General features: G+C 45.1%; 1 protein-coding gene across 2 annotated transcripts in view; it reads right to left on the reverse strand.

Annotated features, from left to right (window-relative positions):
• FIRRM (FIGNL1 interacting regulator of recombination and mitosis) overlaps positions 1-24,790 on the reverse strand; it is a 127,740-nt gene that overhangs the window by 34,556 nt on the left and 68,394 nt on the right. The window contains exons 12-18 of one of the 2 annotated variants that reach the window (XM_083156663.1): positions 24,408-24,537; positions 10,122-10,308; positions 9,949-10,031; positions 9,807-9,858; positions 7,123-7,212; positions 6,224-6,400; positions 3,198-3,320 (exon numbers count right to left, since the gene is read on the reverse strand). In XM_083156663.1, coding sequence (XP_083012789.1) covers positions 3,198-3,320; positions 6,224-6,400; positions 7,123-7,212; positions 9,807-9,858; positions 9,949-10,031; positions 10,122-10,308; positions 24,408-24,537 — 842 coding nt within the window. The remainder of the gene's footprint in view (positions 1-3,197; positions 3,321-6,223; positions 6,401-7,122; positions 7,213-9,806; positions 9,859-9,948; positions 10,032-10,121; positions 10,309-24,407; positions 24,538-24,790) is intronic. The other variant, XM_083156664.1, reaches the window with a different exon arrangement.

Here is a 24,790-nt window from a genome sequence, read left to right on the forward strand (position 1 = left end):
CAGCAGTGGCTGAAATAATATAAAACATGGTTCACAATGAATATTTTTATTATCTAAAACATTGATTCCCAACCTGGGGGTACTTTGCAGACCAGTTGGGGGTACTTGTAAATAATATTGGTAATGGCGGAAGAAGAAGTATCCTGATGGCAGAAGAAGTCTTCCATTGCCATGGAGATGAACCATGTTGGGTCACTTCTGGTTCCATCTGCTGCATCATCAGTGAACTCAGACATCAGCAATCTTCTGCTCCATGCTGACATGGGTGGAGAATGTAGCAGCATTAATCCTACAGATGTTAGCGGTACCTCCAGAGACAGTTCACAGCCTGCGGCCATACACAGAGGGACACAGTTCCTGACGCATACTCTTTCGCTACACCTTAATAATATGAGGACACACATAACGCTCACTGCCACTCCACTCGTAAGTACTGTGGATATTTCAAATTGAAAGGAGGGGGTACTCAAAAATGAAAAGCCCAATCAAGGGGTACAGGATAGAAAAAAGGTTGGGAACCACTGATCTAAAATAAGACAAATTTAAATATAGCAATTACATACAGTATGTGTTCAAAATAGTGGTATAATTTGCAGCTGAGTATCGCCATCCCCTTTTGTCAAAGTTTTTCCAACTAGTTAGAAGATACTGTAAATATGAAGACAAAGCGACACAGTGGAAGCACTCCGCAATTTTTTTTAAAGAACTCTCGACTCGTCTATCGATCCGGTCTTTAGATTGGCTCCATCCTCTATCAAAATTGTAATTTTTGAGACTACTTCCAACACATCAGCATTAATTTTCAGTATAACACACCAGCTGATAATCCCTTCGTCATTAATAGGAAACATGCGATCAATTCTTTTAAAATGACTGAACCTCTTATCCATGTTCTGCCACTGTCGTCACCAGATCTGCTCCGGAAAAGACCTACTTTTCCGAGATCTACAGTATCTTCAAATAAAAGGTCTTGAGTCTTTATAATCCATAGATCTGTTTATATATTTCAGCAGGCAATCCACAATATTTAGATTAAATTATCTCTCATTTTCTAGAATTTCACTAGATTCTGAATCATCCTGAACATCCTCAAGCAACAACACTGGAGAATCAGAATAATCATCAACATCCAAACTTTTCTGAGACCTGGATCTCTTTGATCCCTGTACATCTCTCAATTCCTCCTTAGTAGCAAAGGATTTTCTCATTCACTCCAGTGGTCGAAGTGGGCTGTTATGGCATACTGGCACTTCGTTCCCACTAACCTAGAAGTCTCAAGATGCATTGAAGAAGCATCGCTGTGCAGCAGGCACTTCAGGGGAAGGGCATTCCAGTTGCCAGGCACCCAACTGGAATGCCTCTGGATCCCCACTGAGCACCACTGGCTGGAAACAAAGTAAATACATGTTATAATTTAAATATAATGAATGGTGCTTTAGCACAACTTCACTTTCTCCTCTGTCTCCCGCTGTCCCCGCAGTCACGCTCCCTGTCCCCGCAATCACACTGTGTCACTCTTCCTGTCCCCGTGTCCCTGCTATTACTCTCCCTGTCTCTGTATCAGTGCTGTCACTCTCCCTATCCCTATGTCCCCACTGTCACTCTCCCTATCCCTGGGCCTTATTCTGGTCGGTGCGGCCGGATCCGATTATGCGGCCAGGACCGTGCGTGCGAAACCCCGCCTTCCATACGGATCTCCAACTCCGTCCGTACGCGGTAAGAAGCTGGCCGAACGGATCGCACGTGTATTTTACACGGAATACGCCTCCTCCATCTCAGGGAACCTCCCCCATCATTCGATGGTCGCAGACCATCGAATGCAGGACCGAGTGCTCCACCAGCTCCCGCAACCTCAGACCACACGGACATTTCTCCGTGCAAAAGCAGGGATCTGGGCGGGCAGCTGACATCCGGCGATGTCATATGTCCGCCCCCTACACGTGCGTCACGGCCGCATTACCATACGTACGCCCAGCGTTTGCATGGGAACGCCCATGAAACGCGGGGTGTATGCATATGGTAATGTGCCCAAATAGCCCTTCACGCCCCTCTCCACCCCCTGTTCGGTGTGTTCACATATCATGCGGGATTTGGCCGTACGCCCTGCTCGCACATGCGCAGAGACGCCTCTGCACATGCGCAGACACAAAACATCGGCGGGCCGAACGCACGCGGATATATCCGCACCGATCAGAATAAGGGCCCCTAAGACCCTGCTATCAATCTCCCCATTCCTCTCCCTGCCATTCCTCTCCCTGTCAATATGTCTCTACTGTCCCTCTATCGGTCCCCCTCTGTGTGCCATACCCCCACTTCAAAATTTCCACTTTGACCACTGATCCACTCCATAAACTGCTGTACTTGTTTAGACTGAACTTCAGAAACCTTACAATCCTGCCAATCATTAATCCCTTTCTCCAGAAGATTTTATCACAAGTTTTACAATTTAAGTGTTTTTTCTTGCAAGTGTTCTTTTTTCCAGATGCTTTAGACACACTGCAAGAAAAAAAAAAAATAGACCTTTCACTAACTAAAAATATAAAGAATAAATTACCAGTGTCTCTATGAGGACTTACCTCTCCAAGGCCCATGGCTTTGGGGGAGAATGATCTTCAGCCGGATTCCTCCAAGCAGTCCAGTTTTCCTCTTTGCAAACAGTAATCTACTGCAGGCTATCAGCGGTGCACAGTGCCATTTTTAAAGTCCTTTTAACCCCAGAGGGGGAGTGTGCATGCCTAGACTGCAGGGCAGGACGCCATCACACCACTTCAACCCAACCTGGCCGCACTTCCGCCCTTTCTACACTGTCCCGCTACATGCTGTTTTTTCAGTGAGCATGGTGGGCAGGAGCAGCTATCGGCTGTGCATTAGCCGGCTGCCAGGTGGACACAGCATGCCGCCCTGCCGCTACATCAATCTTCGGCAGCCAGGCATGATCCTCTCCCCCGGGAGCCACCCCTTTCAGCGGCGGCTGGAAGGGGAGCATGTAGCTGGGCATACATGAGGTAAGCCTCTAAATGACAAATAAACAAACCTACACTATCTAGTCTAACTGGAGACAGGAAAAAAGGCTGAGGAGGGGAAGGGGATGGGAGTATATGTAACCAACATGGGCCTGTCTGAAATATAAACTTTTAAAAGAAAAAACAATGGAGGTAAAAATGTCAAGTATTAAAGGTCACACAAAAGTTTCGTACCTGCTTTGTACAAAGAAGAGGGCACAGCTGAGCAATAATTGCCATCACATCAGACTGGTGTTGTGTATCAAGCATCTTCCCGCAAAAATTGCATGCCGTCACCAGTGCAGAAAGTGACACATTCTGTGAATGTAATAGTTATGTTTAAATTATAGCCCAGTATTGAGTCTGATACCATAAACATTTCCCAAATGATATTCTAACACATTAGAGATATACGAAGGTACACTGTACTCTTAGGGGTAAATTTACTAAAGCATGTAAAATTACAAGAGGAGATGTTGCCAATCAGATTGTGTCTATAATTTTTCGGTACTCTTTACCTAGCACGGCGCCCACGATCTTGATCGTGGGCATCGTGAGGTAAAAAATCGTGTCGGTCGCGTCGTGTGCGGGCTAAAGATGCCCGCACGCGACGCAATGTCCACGATTTCCCATTGAAAACCATGTTAAACATGGACATCGTGTCGGTCGCGTCGCGGCCGGCCATAAATGTGCACACGATGGCCGCGACGCGATGCCCACGATTTGCCATAGGAATCAATGTTAAAAGGCCCGATGGACACGATTTTCATGTTAAATGGCTGAATGGACCCGATTTTACCATAGCAAACAATGTTAAATGGGCCTTAGAGCCCAAATACTTACCCTGAACTCTGAAATAGCCCCCCCAATTGTTTACGCCACCCCACGATCAACGTCAACCCGAAGCGTGGCGAGCGCAGCGAGCCCGCGAGGGGTGGCGGTACGCGTCCTCCGACCTTTTCATACCCCCACTATCCACGTCGGCGTGGAGTTGAGAATAGAATAGTGTGGCGAGCCCGAAGCGTGGCGAGCCCCGCGAGGGGACGCGGATACCTTCACAGCTATACGCGTCCCCTCGCGGGCTTCACAGGTGTCCGTGGCGACGCGGACACCTGTGAAGCCCGCGAGGGGACGCGTTTACCTGTGAAGGTATCCGCGTCCCCTCGCGGGGCTCGCTGCGCTCACCACGCTTCGGGTTGACGTTGATCGTGGGGTGGCGTAAACAATTGGGGGGGCCATTTCAGAGTTCAGGGTAAGTATTTGGGCTCTAAGGCCCATTTAACATTGTTTGCTATGGTAAAATCGGGTCCATTCAGCCATTTAACATGAAAATCGTGTCCATCGGGCCTTTTAACATAGATTCCTATGGCAAATCGTGGGCATCGCGTCGCGGCCATCGTGTGCACATTTATGGCCGGCCGCGACGCGACCGACGCGATTTCCATGTTTAACATGGGTTTCAATGGGAAATCGCGGGCATCGCGTCGGTCGCGTCGCGGCCACACATAAATGTACCCGAGATGCCCGCGATGGGCGCCGTGTTAGGTAAAGAGTACCAATTTTTCTATTGCATTGTACAAAATGATAGACCGAATCTGATTGGTTGCTATGGGCAATCTTTAGTACATTTACCCCATTAGTTGCCTCATTTCATCTACCATTCTGCAATATAAATGATTGGTTTTAAATAAGGTCTAGAAAACCATTACAAACATTTTTTCTTAAGAATATGTTTATTGCACAAATATTATACATAAAAATATTTATATTGTTCTATCTTTCAATCCAAGTAAATATAGTTAATTATACTGCGTAAATATAAACAATAAAATATCACACATTTTCACAATTTTTTTTGTAATAAATTACAGAATATGTCTAAACCCAAAATCGACAGATAAGACTCCGCCTTTGTGAAGGAATAAGGAATGGAGTAAAACTCTATTTGTGGTCTCTCAATCTCCGCAGCAATTATCGCACATTTTAGCCCTTCTGCACCTTTTGCTGGTGTCACTTTTCCACAGGTGTGTGTTCATTCACAGGACTCACACTATGCTGTAATATCATTCAGGTAAATACAGGTGTGTTGTAACCTGGTACATAGTACTGCCATGCTGCTGTTTTATGTTAACGGCATGCCATTCAATGTACTGTACAAGGGCACATGTTAGGTGCTTGCAAGCTAGAATTGTTAAGCCTGTACCCATCTGTTATCCTAATATGGTGATACAGTTAGAAACCATCAGGAAACTGTACTCTCTCAGTGGAAAGTCACTTCATCCCACCCTAAATCCCACCTCCACAACCACAGGGGATACTCAAGATGTTAACCAATTTCCATGCCACTGATTCTTTATTTGCTTCCCTTTGTTCCTCTCTGGACTCTAAACAGCAGGAGGAAAGTTGTGGTAGGCAGCAGGTAGAGCAGTTATCTTTTTCAGATAGCCAGTCCATGATGTACTGAAAATTATACCATTCTAAATTCAATCAATTTAATCCCCCCCTTACTTTTCCCCCTGCCAAAAATTTTTGTTAAATGTTCTGTTGATTTCATTAACATCATTTCTGGTCAACAATTTCTCTGGAAGGAGACCATTGTTATTAGATTGATTCATCCTATAAAAGGATATCAGGAGATTTTTCCAGCCTGTAAGTTCTATTTCACATCTTTTTAACGGCCTCCTTCTGGTTATTACCATATAGTAAATTTATATCTAGGGATAAAATTAACAATAGACTTTATATTTTTGTGCCCATCTATCTAATGGTTAATTCTCCTTCCTATGCGGGTTTTTATATACAAATTTAATACACATTGCCACGGATTTATTTAGATTTATAGTAAAACCCCAAATTCTATACATTTCTGCCATAATAATTTTAAGGAGGACTTTGGGTTCAATATTATTTATTTATCACATCATATTCTGTACTGCTTTACATTTGGGAACAAAGCCATAAGAGGTGTGCAAGAAAATTAGTGATGCTGGGCTTCTGTAGTCTACTATGATGTGTGAGAGATCTAATTGAGCATTGAAACTCCCCCAAATAGTAAGCCTTCAGAATGATCTCTAAAATCACAATTCGAGTCTGCAGTTACATCTATCTCAGAGAGAAATGCTACCAAAGTCTAACAGACACATGAACTAATCCTCACCTTAATGATTTTATTAGAAGGGGAAAAAAAATATATCATGCAGTGAGGCAAAACTGAAACTTACCAACTGCTTTATGTCTTCAAATGTCCACGTGCCAGTCTGGCACTGGGTCAATGCTGTTCTAAAAATTGCCTCCTTCACCTGTGCTGCCATAGCACTCGGCAGTGAGGAAAGGGAGACATGCTGCCAGAACGAAAGATTTTCTGCTTGATCTGGTGGAAACATTTGAACAAACTCTGCCTAAGAAAAGAGAAAACACTTCAGGCAGTCATACTGTGTATTAGTGTTACAATGGTAAACCACTTGTGCACAACATATGTTTTTGTTATCAATGTCATATTTACAATACTCAATTAAAATGGTATGTCTAATGCTTTGTACACACGGTGAGATTTGACATTAGATTTTGACTATATAGTCAAAATCGTTTGCAGATCGTACAGGTTTTTTACCTTGCGATCCCGATCCGCGCTCCCGTGACAGCACAAATCGACAGGTCAGCAATGACTATATAGTGTAAATCTAATGTAATGCAGATTGTATGAATTGTATGTAAAAAGTACAGAGATAGCAAAGATTGTATAGTACTCGAATCTAAGTCGAATAGCAAGGGAATCTCACACCATTATAGGTGTACTCTGGTTACAATTTAACACTATCCACTTTCTGCTACAAACAATTGCAATAAACAAATAATGTTAAGAGGAATACAGAAAATACACTTCATTAGTAATTATTCACCACTCTGTAGTTAAGGGGCCAGTGGAAATACTATAACCATACGACTGCAATAAGCATCAGATTATGAAAACTCCACTTTTACACATCAATTATTCCATCTTCACAACTATAAGCACTGGAACAAAGTAAAATAATCAAGAATGATGTGTGAAAGGTTTGTAATATACAGGTTGCTAATATTTGACAAACTAAAATACTGGAACAAAATGGGAGATCAATACCTGGTGTCCAGCATCCAGTAAAAAGAGCAGACGTCTTAGTAAGACAGTAAGGTGAACGAGCTGGTAAGTGTCACTAGGACATGACTTCACCTGTATACAAGCATTACAATAAATCACTGGCATAGCCAAAAGGAAACTGAAGAATATATACATCTATATGCATAATTTTAGAGATCAGAAATACAGGTATAGTAGGCACAATACATTTCATCCTAGCTTAGTTGAAGTCTACTTGGACTCCCCCCCCCCCCCCCCCCCCATGTTAAGCTCAAATATTTTTATATCTTGTATTCTGTGTGTTTGTTCTTTTATTCTTTTTACCTTTTTTGTTTTCACTGCCAAATAAAATGATGCTTTTATACCATATACTACACTAAGTGAAGGACCCTTATTCTGAGACTAAAATTTCCCTAATAGTGTATGTATATATACACAGACACGCACAAGTGTATGGGAATTTTCTAAAATAAGTTTGTATATGTATATATATATATATATATATATATATATATATATATATATATATATATCTATCTAGAGAGATAGAGACGAGCGCTTGATAGTGCATGAATATCGTTTTAAAAGGTTTATGCACATATAAAGGACATGAAACATAGGAATAGGTAAACGTACCGACGGTGGCGGTTCTTATTCACCGCGGTCAAACAGCATGTAAGTGGTGCACGCAAGCACCTACAGACTGGAGCCGGTTACCTCCGTTCCCGGACAATCAGCAATACAGCAAGTGGTGGTGTTCTCCTGCGCTAGGCCACGCCCCTATATATATATATATATTTTTTTTTTTTAAAGGTGAATAGAACCACAACTTACATGGTATTTTTTGGTCACATGACCACCGTTAGAGTCAGAATATACTGCAACACTGTTAATCCATACTATTAGGGAAATTGTATTCCCAGAATAAGGGTCATTCACTTATAGTACATGGTATAGAAACACCATTTTATTTGGCAGTGACAAACAAATGGTACAAATACAACAAGAATATATAAATACGTTATACATAGACACACATATATACACACAAAGTAGGATTTCATCAGTGACAGTGTCTGTGCCTGAGGTATCTGGCTGCACCATTTCAATTAAATACATGGTCTTTACAAACCTAATTACACTCCAAACTGTATTCAGGAAATGTTTGATCCAAAATATTGCAAAAAAATTGTTACGTGTCTAACCCAAGGGAGGAGGTATGGCTACACCGGCCTCAAGGACTCATTGATATCGAAGGCCAGATTCTCTAAGCTTCAAATGTGATAAAATTGAGAGTGATAAACAGCCAGCCAATCAGCTCCTACCTGCCATGTCACAGACTGTGTTTGAAAAATGTAATGTCAGGCAGGAGCTGATTGGCTGGCTGTTTATAACTCTCTATTTTATCACTTTTGAAGCTTAGAGAATCTGGCCCTGAATGTGGAAGCCAGCAGGAACTGTCATGTTCACATTTCTGAGGTTCAGCGTAGGACTGACCAGAAATGGAGCTATATTGCAATATGTGGAACTTCCATTGTATGCATTTACATAAAACAGTATTGAGTGCAGAGTATTTATGATTTGTTTTTCTTAATAATGTGGTCACACATCACTCTTACACAGGTGGACAGTTGATCAGTGTGATAGATAATTCATTGATAGAAAGTCCTCCTCATAAATCTAGCTTCAATATGCCATGCATTGGGAGATATCTGTCACGAGTGACCTGACAGGTCCCATCCAACGGTGTCTTAGATGCAAGGCAATGTGGATAGAATGACTGTGCCGACTAATTTTACATGCAACATTTGTATATCGGTGTGTGACTGAGTCAGTCTATGAAACACAGCATTTTGTATACAGATTCAGAGACTCAGTCACACACAGATATACAAGAGATGCATATCAAATTAATCAGCACCCTTCTCCTGGTGCATCACATTGGCTAAAATTACACTCATATTCTAGCAAGTCTCACAGAATCTGACGTGAAAGAATCTGATAAACAGGAATATAGCAGAGATGTAAAGATGTATGAGGAAACATTTATTGATAAGATAGATTTCTGATGCATATTATCACATACTGACTTTATCAGGGGACTTAAGCTGTGAACACACAAAGCAATATGATCGCTGGCAATATATTGCTATAAGTGTTCCGTTTACATCAGCGACCAGATATGTTGCTGATGAAAAGGACACAATGCCGGGAGAAGAGGCAGGGGAAGTCGCTGGTTGGAGGAGCATGCTCCTCCGACCAGCGACCATTAGGGGGCTGAAAACGGGAGTGTGCACCCGGCGATTTATCGCCGGTGCACACTCCAATCGATGGCAATATGGTCGCTCAGCGACCATATTGCCAGCGATTTTTGCCCGTGTGTACACAGCTTAACACAGGTGATTTAATGGACCAGAATACAATTTGAATTCAGATACTCATTAATCAGTTATGGACAGAAAAGTTGGTCATACATAAATAATCTTAATTGGTAGCTGTAAATGATTTAGGTCCCAATTAGTTTAATGTATTATACGGTAAACTTAGCACAGTATGATATTATATAAATAATAGCTTGCAATTAATATTATGTAATTATGTAGGTTATTGCAGATCATTTTCATATATTATTACAAATTTACCAGTATGGATCACCTGCTGAGATGGTGCGCTATGAAATGACTTACCACGTGAACTATAACTTTAACATGGTGGGCACACAGATCTGAAGTTCCGTATCTGAATATTTTGAAAACAAAAAAAATTAACAACTAGGCTCGTACATCTTCAGCATTACTTCAAATATACAAGAGATTCCTAATATCTTACCTTGCCAAGAAACACCATGCATCAATTGCCAGAAGAGACTCCAACATTCTGTAACTTAGAACCGCATTCAACAGAGCGCTCTCCTAGATCAGGAAAACAGTAGTTACTAATATATTCAGTAATGCATTAAATAGCTCTCTTTATTCTGATATGCTATCTATTCAAAGACTTACCAATTCAGGAAAGCATGTGGGTGGTAGTAATACAAAATAAGCACAAAGGTGAGTGTAGATATATTGATAAATCGTAATATCAGGAGAAATTTGTTCATTCACTGAGGCTTCTGGCATAACTACTGGAAGAGAGATCTCAGGAGAGCATACTGCAAAGGTCTGGAATATAGCTGTAAATATAGACAGTCTAAAAACAAAAAAAGCTTATATTAAAAAAGTGGTTTATATTCTAGACCTCTTTTTGCTTTAATTACTAGATACATTACACAATGGAAACTAACACACCTTTATAGCTAATAAACTATTTGTGCTCTTGTGTATACATGCAGTTAGGGGAGGGTGGCTTAACACATAGTAATATCCACATGTTTGTGAACTTTTATTATTATTATCGTTTATTTATATGGCGCCACAAAGGTACCACAGCGCCTGACAAAACATAGATGAGCAAAGAACAATACAAGAAAAATTGTGATTTACAGTACAAATGCAAATTAGGACAAGTACATAAATAAAAAGACAGTTGCAACAGTGGACACTGATGCCATTATAACAGTGGCGTAACTATAGTCCCGCGGCGGCGGGGAGGCGCTGAGGGGGTGCGGGACATTACTCACTGCCTTCTGCCGCCAGCGCCTGTGCCGGGTCCCAGCTCTCCCGAGTCCCGGCTACTGCTGCAGCGCTGCTAATACAAATAGTGACACTCGGAAAATGGCTGCCCCCATACTGCAGACAGTTTTTCGTCTGTTGTATGGGGGCAGCCATTTTACAAGTGTCACTTTTGATTAGCAGCAGTAGACGGGAGAGCCGGGACCAGGCGCAGATGCGGCAGGAGGTAACACCCGTCCCCCCCCCCACCATCCCGGCTCCCCTCCACCGGCAGCACAATCGCGGCCACGGCTGAGGTAACGGCCGCATGGGTCGTGGCAGCGGCGGGGGGGATGTTTAACCTAGGGGGGGGGGGGGGCGCCCCCCTGCTTTTTCGGCAGGGGGGAGCAGAATTATTAGTTACGCCACTGACAGTGGCAGAGATATATTCTAAGAAAAGCACATGGAGAGAGGGCCCTGCTCGTTTAGAGAGCTTACATTCTAAATGTACGGAGCAGACAAACTGGGGTGAAACAGCTGGGATAGAAGCAAACATAAACAGAGTTAGGAAGAGAGATGGTTGGATTTAATGAAGTGGGTCTTGACTGCCCGTTTAAAGTTTTGTAGGGAGTAGGCAAGTCTTTAGTTTGGTATTTATTCATTTAATAAAACATAGGAGCATTGAACATCTTTTTATAGACACCCTCTTAACCCTTTCAAGTCCAACATCTAGTTAGGTTCAACAGCCCTAGCATTAGCAACAGATCCAATGGTGAGCCACTTTTAAATAAGAACATCAGTCAACATCCAATGTAGACAATTTTTAATTTAAAAAAAATACAATTGATTTAAAACATCCAAACCAGACTGTTTGAAAAAGAAACAAAACAATTTTTGGACTGCAAAAGGTTAAAAGGTGTTTTACATGAATGTAGTAAAAACCTACAGATAAGCACCTAAATTTAGGAATCTAGAAGGCATACACCCATACACCCCTTCCCCCCCCCGCATTTGTTACGGTCATTGCAAGCAGCCTTCTTAAGGAACATTGGGGCAGATGTATTAAGCTTCAACAAGAGATAAATGCAAGGGTGATAAGGAGAGATAAATGCCCAGCCAATCACCTACTAACTGCAATGTTACAGCCTGTGTTTGAAAAAAGTCAGTAAGGAGCTGATTGGCTGGACTTTTATCTCTCCTTATCACCCTTGTATTTATCTCTTGTTAAGGCTTAATACATCTGCCCCAATGTCTACTGTACATCACTTTGGCTTTTGTTATGTGTATTTATGTATTTTGTGCATATATATTTGTACAACCCCCCCCCCCCCATCCCCCCCCCACAAACACACACACACACACACACACACACACACACACACAGAAACTTACATAAATATATTTAGATAAGACTCTCCACTAGCCTCCAAACTTTCAAGTGTTCCCTAAAAACTCACCTCTTCAGACAAGCCTATCATATGTAAGTTCTACATGCATAACCCTCTGAGGCACTTGTGTATTATATAGCTTCCCTTCTGGACTTGTAACTTGGTGGGACTGCTATGCTATTACTGATGCCTGTCCTTGTGTTTTTCTCCTATGTCCCTAAAGATTGTAAGCTTGCAACAGGGCCCTCAAACCTCCAAGTCTGTCTGTCATTACCCAGTTTGTTTTATCACTGTCTACCATTGTAAAGCGCAACGGAATCTGCTGCGCTATATAAGAAACTGTAAATAAATAAATAAATGGGATTTTTGTAAGAACTTACAGTTCGAATCCCTTTCTCTGATATGGTCCTGGTGACACAGCTCAACATTGGGATGTAGGAGGGTCCGTAGGAGCCAGGCACCTATCCTAAAGCTTTTGGAGGGTAGGCTCCTCCCTTCTGCATCCCAGACTCCTCAGTTCAATCTTTCAAAGCCACTGGAATACATTAACTCAGTACAAACGCCTGCACATATTATATGCACAATTTCAAAATAACTTTTAACCATATATAACATGAAACATCATGAACCTGGCATACTTACTGAGCGTAAGGGAGGGATCGCTGTTTCACCAGGACCATATCAGAGAAAGGGATTCGAACGGTAAGTTCTTACAAAAATCCCATTTTCTCTTTCAATGGTCCTGGTGACAAAGCTCAACATTGGGACGTTCCAGAGCCGGTCCTTTGGGTGGGTACGCTCAGGTCTGCAGCTCTCATCACTGCTCGCCCGAATGAAGCGTCCTCCGACGCGAACTCATGGAACCTATAGAATTTGGCAAACGTGTGAACAGATGACCAAGTGGCGGCCCTGCAAACCTGCTCAGCTGTGACCCCATGTCGAACCGCCCAAGAGGTGGCGACTGACCTGGTGGTATGCGCATTAATCCTGGCCGGTACAGGCCTACCAACCTTAGTATATGCAAAAGCAAATACAGAACGCAACCACCTAGCAATGGTCTGCTTAGAAGCAGGCCAACCAATCTTGTGTACATCATACAAAACTAGCAAAGTGTCAGTCTTCCTGACACTCTTTACTCTGTCCACATAAATGCGCAAGGCGCGCACAACATCCAAATTCCTCAATTTGTCCCTTTTCCTTGAACCCTCTGGGGGTTGAAACACAGGCAGAACTGTCTCCTGATTTAAATGAAAAGCAGAGACTACTTTTGGTAAAAATTGGGGTACTGTCCGAAGGACAGCCCTATCATCATGAAATATAAGGAAGGGAGACTTGCAGGACAATGCTCCCAACTCCGATACTACAGTATCTTTGCTGATGCAACCGCCAACAAAAATACCAGTTTCCATGTAAGGAATTTAAGGTCAGCCGACCTCAACGGTTCAAAAGGCGCCTTTTGAAGACACTCCAGAACCAGAGATAAATCCCATGGAGCTACTGGTTGTTTGTAGGGAGGTTTCAATCGAGAAACCCCCTGCAGGAAGGTCTGTACCTCCGGTAACAATGCTATCCTTTTTTGAAAATAAATTGACAAGGCCGAGATCTGCACCTTGAGTGACTGAAGGCTTAACCCAGATGAGAAGCCATCCTGCAAAAACTCCAGCAATTTAGCCAATCTAAATCGCGATGTGTGTGACTTCTGCCTTTCACACCACCTAATATAGGTCTTCCAGACCCTATAATAATTTGCAGAAGACACTGACTTTCTAGCTTTTATCATGGTGTTAACCACAGCCTCTGAGAACCCTTTGTTCTTCAAGATGGCGGTCTCAACAGCCAAGCCGTCAAATTTAGCCGAGCTGAATCCAGATGATTGAACGGCCCTTGGTTTAACAGGTCTGACCTCAGAGGTAGACGCCACAGACAATCTCTGAAGCCTCGAGTACCAGGACCTCCTTGGCCAATCTGGGGCCACTAAAATCACCGGAATTGCCTGGGCCTGGATCTCTTTCAATACTCTCGCCAGCATTGGAACCGGCGGGAAGACAAAGTAGATTCCCCTCCCAGGGGATGGTCGTAGCATCCACTGCTTCGGCTAGTGGATCTCTCGTCCTGGCATAGAACCTGGGCACCTGATGATTGAACCTTGATGCCATCAGGTCCACATCCGGAGTTCCCCACTTCAGTGTAATTTGAAGAAATACTTGTGGGTTCAGGCTCCATTCTCCTTCCCGCAGCTCCTCCCTGCTCAGGAAATCGGCCTCTATATTCTCCACCCCTGGGATGAATATCGCTGACAACGCTGAAACATTCTGTTCCGCCCACAGGAAGATCCGGGAAACCTCCCACATGGCCAGCTTGCTGCGTGTGCCTCCCTGGTGATTCAGGTACGCCACAGCTGTGGCGTTGTCTGTCTGAATCCTTAAAGGAAGACCCTGTAATCTTTCTCCTGCCAGAAATATCACCTTCCACACAGCCCGCAGCTCCAGGATATTGATCGGCAAGGCAGACTCCTCAGAGGTCCATAAGCCCTGCAGACGCAGGTCCAAAACCACAGCCCCCCAGCCCCTGAGACTGGCGTCGGTAGTGACTACCAGCCAGCTCCAGGACTGCAGAGACCGACCCCACTGAAGGGAATCCACCTCCATCCACCATTTCAGGGAAGACAGAGTTTCTGGAGACAACACTATGTGCTCTGACTTCATGGTCTGAGTATTCCCCGACCAAGATGTCAGGATGTTCCACTGGAACACTCGAGAGTGGAACCTGGCGAACTGTAACGTCTCGAAAGACGCCACCATCTTCCCCAACAGCTTGAGACACCTCCAAACTGATGTGCTCTGAGACCCGAGGATCTCTTGGACCAAGGCAGCCAGGTCCCTGGCCTTTGCCTCCGGTAGGAATACCCGATGTAGGTGGGTATCCAGAACAACTCCCAGGAACTGGAGTCTCTGTGACGGCACCAACTGAGACTTTTGTAAATTTAAAAGCCAACCGTAAGTCTGCAAAAACCCGATGGCTTCTGCCAAGTGACTCTTAACTTTCCCTCCGACTCTGCTTTGAACAGCAGGTCGTCCAAATACGGAATCACAGTGATTCCCCTCAGCAGAAGCACCGCCGCCATTACTGACATTATTTTGGTGAATACCCTTGGTGCTGTAGCCAGACCGATGGGCAACGCCTGGAATTGTAAATGTAGGTCTCCTATCGCAAACCTCAATAGAGCCTGATGTTCTGGATGGATAGGTACATGAAGGTACGCGTCCTGGACATCCATGGACGCCAAAAATTCTCCCTGGTCCAGGCTTAGCAGCACAGACCGTAGAGACTCCATTTTGAAATGGTCTACCCACAGATGGATATTTAATGACTTTAAATTTAGGATCGGTCTGAAAGACCAGTCTGGTTTGGGCACCAAAAACAGAGTGGAATAAAAGCCTTTTTTCCACTCTGCTCGGGGGACCGGGACCACCACATTTTTCTCCAAAAGAGAGTGAGCCGCTCCCAAGAGAGCCGCACGGAGCCGAGCCTCCTTTGGTAGTGGTGTAGGAATGAATCTTCTCGGAGGAAGACCCTTGAAGGGAATTCTGTAACCCTGGGATATAATGTCTAATACCCAGGAATCCTGGTCTAACAATGCCCACGCGTCCCTGAACCATGTCAGACGCCCCCCCACCTTGACCACCGCTGGGCAAATCCCCCGGTAGTCATGCGGAGGGCTTGTCCTCTCCTTTGGTGCTTGGTTTCTTATGAAAGGAACCGAATTTAGACTTTGGGGCCTTGCCCCTGGAGGACTGAAACTTTCCCCTAAAGGACTGTCCTCGAAAGGACGCACCTCCTCTAGGGGAGGGCCGAAAGGACGGCCTAAAAGCAGAAAACCTTGATGTCTGCTTGGCTGCAGGAGCCGGCAGGAAGGTACTTTTGCCTCCCGTGGCTTGCTTAATAATCTCAAATATCAGTTTTCCCTTAAAAGCTAATGCCTCTAAGGCCTTCTTAGACTCATTATCCGCCACCCAGGCTTTAAGCCAGAGTACTCTCCTGGCATTGACGGACACTGTGGAAACTCTGGCAGCCATTTTAAGAGCTTCCTCCTCAGCCTCAAGCACATACTCTGCAGCTACTTTAAGCTTCTCCGCAAGTAACAACACACAAGGATCAGCATGTAAAATAGTGCACAGGTCATTGGCCCACACAATCATGGCCTTAGAGACCCAGGCTGAAGCTATAAGAGGGCGTAGTGTGTAGCCCACCCCTTCAAAAATTGCCTTGAGGTTACCCTCCAGCTTCTTATCTACGGGGTCCTTAAAGGCTGCCCCCCCCCATAACTGGTAGCACAGTGGCTTTTGACAATCGTGCCACAGAAGCATCTACCACTGTAACTTTCTCCCAGAGGTCTGCATGAGCCTCAGGCATGGGGTATAGACTTAAAAATCTCTTTGGCATCTGCAGCCTTTTATCGGGCGTTTTCCAAGCCCCTTCCAATAAATCCTGTAAACCTTCATCTGCAGGGAAGGTGCAAAACAGAGGGGGTTTGCAGGTGCACTAAGAAATCATTACTGCTAATATAATCCTTTTAGAATTCATTTCTGAGGATGTTAGCATACATTTGGCCAAATATATCTACCTGCTCACCACGTTAAGGTCTCCTCAATAGAGCAGGTCCCTAGCACTATGGGGTTCATGCCCGGGGTGCAGGGCACCCCCAAGACAGCCCAGCAAAACCACCCCAGGGCATCACATAAATAAAATATAGCTGTGAAGTGTAATGGAGTGTAAAGTGTCATAGAATGTAGGGTATGTGTAAGCAACTAATAGTGATAAAGGGTGTGTCAAAAAAGAAAAAGTGTGAAAGAATACATATAAAAAAAGACATACATAGAAAAATGATATGTTTATGTGAGACTATGTGTAACGTAGTGATGCCCTGGAGTGGTCCAGCCAGACAAGCTCAAGGGGACCCCGCACCCAGACAACAACCCCAAGAAAACTGACATTTATAGATTATTAGAACGTAGTGATGCCCTGGAGAGGTCTAGCCAGACAAGCTCAAGGGGACCCCGCACCCAGACAACAACCCCAAGAAAACTGACATTTATAGATTATTAGAACGTAGTGATGTCCTGGAGTGGTCTAGCCAGACAAGCTCAAGGGGACCCCGCACCCAGACAACAACCCCAAGAAATCTGCAGGGAAGGTAACAGCTTCCTTACGCTGCCGTTTAAACACACCTTTTGTAGGAGTTTTATCCTCCACAGACAAATTCAAAGCCTGTTTTACAGCAGTGATCAAATCCTCCACCCCTGCGGCCGAGGAATCCTCAGAATCATCACCCTGCTCCCAGGGAATGACTGAATACTCTCCCTCCTCTTCAGCAACAAGCAATGGCACTGAAGACCTTTTAGGGGTCCCCACAGCATCAACATCCATCTTGTCTAGCAATTCATTAAACCTGCTAATCCCCTTAGCAGTATCCTGCATGACCTGAAGGAAGCCAGGATCTGCCTGGGTCAGAGGCAAGGAGCCAGAGGACTTCTGAGATGATGACAATGGTCTCTGGGAATCTACCAAGACATCACTCTGTCTGTCCAGCAATTGCACTAAAGCATTCACAGACCTGCCCAGGGAACTGGCCCACGCAGGCTCCAATTGCTCTACCCTCTGGGGTTCACTTTCCATGGGTCTCACAGCAGCGCAAGTAATACACAAGCCCCCCTTGGCCATCTGCTCAGGGACAAATTTCAGTGTACAAACACTGCAAGCGCTCAATGTAATAAGGGCTCCCTCCCCCAAAACCACAGACTGTTGCTCAGACATGATGTATAGTAACACAGTCACAGCGCATTCACTGTACAGGCGTTTAATACAGAGCCAATGTACTCAGTCACTTATCTGTCTGATGGTTTCAGATGTGGGGAAAACGATGCCCAGGAAATCCAAACAGGGGAAGAGACCGAGTCCCTGCTGCTGCGGGGTCCGTGACTCTTGGCACCAACCACCCCCAGACAGCCACTCCCATTGCAGGATCTCCTAGTTCCAGTATCTCCCCCTCAGCTGGGGACCACTTGGAACATGCCTGTCACAACGCTGCTGTCCTCTCATATAGGAGCTCAGTGTGTAAGCTCCGCAGAAAATGGCCGCCGCCATCACGGAGCGCCTGTCCCCCATGATCCCCACCTAGCGTGAAGCCGGTTTCAGAGCGCTCCGGAGCCCAGGCAGCTTCTTAAAAGAAGCTGTAAGCGCTGCACAGGGAGGCCAGACAGCGTCTCCCCTGTGCACAGTGAGCTGACAGGACACGCTTCTGTAAGCTCCTGCTGCGCTGTCAGTGTGAGGATTCAGTGAGAATCCTCACACTGTGCCTACCTAGCTAGTGTAAAAGTTAATAAAATAATAAAACCCTAACTAACTCTAATCCTTCGGCTGCTCCGGCAGCCCTTTAGAATAGCACCCACTCCAGTGGGCACCTAACACGAACGGAGGAGTCTGGGATGCAGAAGGGAGGAGCCTACCCTCCAAAAGCTTTAGGATAGGTGCCTGGCTCCTACGGACCCTCCTACATCCCAATGTTGAGCTGTGTCACCAGGACCATTGAAAGAGAAAATAAATTTATATAAATTTGGGTTATATAGAAGTTATTTTGTATCAGTGCAGGGTAAATACTGGCCACTTTATTCTTACACTGCTATTTAGAGGCAGAGGCAACAGAGCGCACAGGAGGAAGAGCACAGTGCCGGGAAGCATAGAGCCTAGCGCTGTGGAGCACAGAGAACCCAGCACCAGGAAGCACAGAGCACAGGATGCAGAGCCTGTTGCCGGGAAGCGCAGAAGACAGAACGCAGAGCCCGGCACCGTGGAGCACAGGATCCAGATCCCAGTGCTGGGGAATGCAGAGCACAGAAGGCAGGCACTGAGAAGCGGCAGAGCACGGATGGTAGAGGTTCTGGGAAGCACTGGAGACTGAGCCTGGCGCCAGGGAAGCGGCAGAGCATGTGCTGAGGAGTGCAGAGTATGTGTGGCAGAGGCCGGGGAGGGGAAGAAGAGCATGGGTGGCGTGAGAACATCAGAGGCCCAGTGAACGTCCCCTCCCTCTCAACCAGTCACCTCTGCCCACACTTCCCTCTTTTATACCCTTTTCTCTTTCTCCTATTTTTCTCTCTCCTCTCTCCATCCTCTGTCACTTTCTCTTCCCTGCTGTCTCAACACTATCACTCCCCCTCCATCTAACTTCTCTCTTTAGGCCAGATGTATCAAGCTTCAAAAAGTGATTAAATGGAGAGCGATTTCCAACTGACATTTTTCAAATCCAGACTAACATGGCAGTTAGGAGCCGATTGGCTGGTTGTTTATCACTCTCCACTTTATCACTTTTTTTAAACTTGATACAGCTGGCCCTTTATCTCACTGCCTCTCATATCTCTTCTCCCTACCTCTCTTTCCTCCCTCTCGGACAGCCTCTCCCTCTATTCTTGGTGATGTCTCTCTCGCTCTCCACGACACCCTTTCTCTCCCTGACACTCACTCTCTCTTGCTCCGATCTTTCTCTCTCCCTCACATCCCTCTTGCTCCTCCCCTGACACTCTCTCATTCATTCTTTTTTCCATGAAGCATTCTCACCCTGACCACCACTATTCCTCTTTTTCGCTCTCTCTTTCCCTGACACCCTCTCACTCTTCCTTCTGCCCCCTAAGAGGCAATGTAGGGACAATAAATGAGATAGGGGAAAGGTTTTACCCTTCCTCTTCTTATCTCCGAAGAGCAATTTTAGCTCTTCCTGCTTATCCTCTATATTAAGTGATTTATGTATGAGAGTGAGTAAATTCTCTACCATATCTGCATTAAACTCATTCTCCGATTTGTCTACTACAAATTCCCCTTCATCCTCCATTGTCTCCGGCCCTGCTTCTTCTATCAAATCTGCTGAAAACTCATTCTAGAACGGCTCCTATTTTCTCTCGCCACTGCAGTTTTAAGCATGTCAACTAACCCAGACATCTGGGCCATTGGCATTTGATGAGGTACTTTGAATGTTTCACAAACGCTTCCCACATATTTGTCTGGCAGTATTTCATCACACATTAAACATTTCGCTGTGTGCAACTTCTTATGCCTTGCTTTTCCATCTCCTTTTCCTTTGCTGGTATCAGACCTGCATAGACACATATATTGTTTACACTGTGCCCTTAAAATTTCACAAAATATACTTTGCTCGCTCTGTGATGGCTTACCCTGACTGTTGAGTAGTCTGCCTCTTTTCCTCCTACATAATGCTGGTGGATATGCTGTCTAATAAAAGCACAGTATCCCTCAGTAACCAGACTTAGTTTGTATGAATTCCAAACAGACCCATAATAAAATGCCATTTAAATGCTCACATACCCCGCAAAAAATGTGGTATCGTGTGCTGCCGCTGCTGCCAAGAATAACCTGCTGGCCGGGTCCCCAAAACACTTTTCTTGTGGCTAACTGCTTCACGTTGGTGACACAGTGTACCACAGGTGTCCTCCAGCCACGTCATCTAAATGTGGCCCGCCGCGTCATCCTCCTGGTCCCGCCGCGTCATCCAAAGCGGCCTGGCCGTACGTGCGGCTCCTTCCTCCTGCCACACGTGTTACTGTCGCCGCATGCCTGCAGACGTCCAAGCGGTTTCACTGCTGGATTAACCCGGGCAGATGGCACGGCTGGGACACCCACTGGCCACCTAGGATGCCGCCGCCTGTAGCCGCCCAGCACCTGGGGACGGCATGCGGCTACTAGAGGCTTCTAAGTGCTATACAGCACCTTCCACCCCGGCCTGGACGCACAAGACAGCGGCGGGGATCAGACCATTCTTCACAGGGTAAGCCATCCTCATCCACATACTAAAAAAAAAAAAAAGACAGACAAGGAGGAGGAACTTTATATGGAGAAAGCAGTGTCTTTTTTCCCCTTTCCAAATACTACCCAATGAGGGAGAGAACCCACAGGTGATGGCTGCCATGGGGGAGGTAGAGGAAAATTAGCTCTGGAAGAATGGCGCTACCTTTTGGAGGGGGCTCAACACCCTTTTACGTTCTTCACAGATTATAAGAATCTGCTACACCTTCGTATGGCTCAATGCCTCAGTCAGCTCGGTGGGCTGAATTCTTCACCCGTTTCGAATTCAAGTTGTCTTTTCGTCCAGGCTCCCGGAACGTGAAACCTGATGCCCTATCCTGGTCATTATCGTCCTCAGAGGAGGAGGTCTCAATCTAGCCAGTCCTTGATCCGGTGGTTTTTCCCCGCTACCCAGTTCCCAATTCCCCCGGCAGGAAGAACCTTTGTACCGTCTGCTTTAAGACAAGATGGTTATGCTAGGCACACCAGTCCAAGTTCGCCGGACACTCAGGTTCCCAGAAAACTTTGGAATTCCTACGTCGGTCGTATTGGTGGCCGTCCATATGGACCGACGTCCAGTCATTTGTATCCTCATGCCCGGTATGCGCTCAACATAAGACTCCTCGCCAAGCACGAGCTGGGAAACTCCATCCCTTTGTCTATTCCGACCTGTCCATGGACTGTGTCACCGATTTGCCGGCATCCAACGGATATACCACTATCTGGGTCATAATTGACCGGTTCTCTAAAATGGCCCACTTCGTATCCCTTAAAGGTCTACCCAGTGCTCCTACTTTGGCTCAACTATTTATCACTCATGTTTTTTGGCTCCACTGAGTTCCCAAGGAAATCATCTTTGACCGAGGTGTACATTTTGTGGCTAGGTTTTGGAGGGCTTTATGTGCAGCGCTGCAGATTCAACTCAAATTCTCGACTGCCTATCACCCGCAAACCAACGGGCAGACTGAAAGTGAACCAGGACCTAGAGACTTTCCTTCGACTGTACCTTTCTTCGTCCCAGGATAACTGGTCATAGCTGCTTTCTTGGGTGGAATTTTCTCATAATAACTCCTACCACAGTTCCAGCCAGACCACTCCCTTCTTTGTAGTCTATGGGATGAATCCCCGGGTACACTAATTTCCCAAATTACCTGCTGGCAATTTACCCGTGGTTAACACCTCTTTACGCTTCTTTGCCAACATCTGGAGAAATGTCCACTCTGCCCTCTGAAAAGTTTCAATAAGATACAAGAGGTTTGCGGATCAATGTCAATCTGCTGCCCCAACCTCACATAGGTGATCGAGTCTGGTTATCCACTAGGAACCTCTGGCTCAAGGTTCTGACTATGAAGATGGCCATGCACCAACACTGGTGAGGAGCTTTTTCCTCAAGAATCCAGCTAAGTGTCCAGAGGCCACTCCTAAAATGAGTACTGTCACACCTCGCCGCAGCGCCAGACTTGGCCACGGCTACTCACCTCGCCAGGCACTCCGGTCTTTGCTCCGCAGGGGTGCAGGTCTGTGTGGGTCCGGGGGGCAGGCTGACGTGGGGGCTCCCAGGTTGGTGGCAGAACCGGCAGCGGGTCAGGTGCCGGTTGGCGGCAGAACCGGCGGCGGGGCTGCTTTATCTCCTTCCTTAGGAAGGAGGCTGGGCTGACCTAGCTGAGCAGAGCAGAGCATAAATTCCAGCAGGCTGTGAGCCTCGGTGCTGGTACAACTCTGCAGCTGCCAGTAATTTAGCTCTGCAGCAGCCTCCAGTGTTCCTGTATGGTACTACGGTCCATGCTCAGTCTCTGTGATCCAGCTTCTCCGGTTCCTGACCCGGTTATTCCCTGTTCCTGCATTATGCCTGTAGCAAAGTCAGCTTTTCAGTTACAGTTATTGTCTACCCGAACCTTCCAAGCCATGTGGGCCATTTTCAGTTACAGTTATTGCCTACCCGAACCTCCCAAGTCGGCCATTTTCAGTTACAGTTATTGTCTCCAGAACCCGTCAAACCAAGCAGGCCATTTAAGTTACTGTTAATCGTCATGGAACCCTCCTTGGCTGGTCCCCCGGTCTCACACCTAACCGGTCATCCTTCTGACCCTGGGCACCATAGAGTTCTCTGGGTGAGGGGCTGCGACCTGCTGTCCGGACACAGCGAAACCCAAACTCCCTCGCGGGGGTCCCTCACCCTCACTCCGGAGCTCCTGTCTAACTCACAGCCTAGGATTTATGCGAAAGTCATACATCCAACCCGCTAAGTTCCAAGGGCACCCAGCACAGGCCACAACTGGACAGGTACCTGAGGTAGGTCCTCAACCTAAGTCGGCCTCGACAGGACCTTTGTCGGCTTACCTTAAAAACAGGCTACTCTCATAAATAGACTGCGTGCTTGAAGTGTGTGTGCCCGTCTTCCTTCTTTGGCTTTCTAATAAAACTGGATCTCTGGCAGATATTTTTATTGCCCTGCTTCCCTTTATCCCCACAGTTACCAGTGTCCCACAGGGATGACAAGAGAATATGATTTAACAGGTACTGTAAGTATAAGAATCTTCTTTTTATAGAAGATACTAAATTGATACACCAAATTAAAATACTTTGCAGCATATTTTTCTTGAAACCGTGACCTTTTTTCATCACTGTATTTCCTATGTAATATTTTGCCAAATCAAAATATTTGCAACATTGCAGCAATTAAAGGACAGTAATGGTGTGTACACACGGTGAGATTCCATTACTATTCGACCAATGCTGTGTATACACGGTGAGATTGGACATTCAATTTTGACTATATAGTCAAAATCGCATGCAGATCGCATAGGTTTTTTACCTTGCGATCCCGATGCGCACTCCCATGACACCACAAATCGAAACCCAGATAGACAGGGCAGCAATGACTATATAGTGCAAATCTAATGCAGATTGTATGAATTGTATGTAAATAGTACAGAGTTAGCAAAGATTGCATAGAACTCGAATCTTAAGTTGAATAGCAAGGGAATCTCACCGTGTACACAGCATTAGATTCGATTACTATGCAACCTTTGCTAACTCATGTGCTATTTACATACAAATTCATACTATCTACATTCAATCTGCACTATAAAGTCATTGCTTAAGAATATTTTTTCATAATGGAATTTAATATTATATGCAGTAATGTTTTATTATATATAACATGGTCATAATTCTTGTTTGTCACTTAAGTAAAGTTTTATACATGATTAATTCCTTCAGAGTATATAAAAAAAAAAGATATACTACACATATATTTCACACAAAGTAAAAAGTAGAGTATCAAGAGCTGCATTTACATAATTTCTATTGTGTACTCTACTTATGTAGATGTATAGAAAAAAAACATTCCTTTCGTAAGAAAACCGTGCCAAAAGTAAATATGCATTATCGGAAAACAAATATTTTCTGTAAATATATGTTTTATACTGCAATGATAATAACTTTGATTTTACTGTACCTAGGGGTTTTATCTGAAGATCTGCTGCCTGAGCACCACAAAATCTGCTCATCTTCATTTAAAGTTGGAAGCTTATCCAGTATGTTTATGAGAAGTAAACAATGTGGGAATAATTGTTCACGCGGAAGCTCTGGAAAGAAACAAAGGAAATGTTTACTGAAAGAAAATGGTCTCTACAGTATCTCAAGTATCAAGTGATCAGTTTCCAGCTTTCCCTCAGGGACATTCTACATGGATTTGCTGATACTTTGCTTTCCAATTTTTTATTAAAATAGGTTTACAAACAAAATAATGACAGATATTGGAAAATGTAGTCCTTGGACTAATGAAGTGCTGAGTGTCGCAGTCCCGTATCCCCTCCCCCGAACTTTCAGTTGTGCACT

This window comes from Crinia signifera, chromosome 8 (genome assembly GCF_055691185.1).
Source record: "Crinia signifera chromosome 8, ASM5569118v1, whole genome shotgun sequence".
Lineage (NCBI taxonomy): Eukaryota > Metazoa > Chordata > Amphibia > Anura > Myobatrachidae > Crinia > Crinia signifera.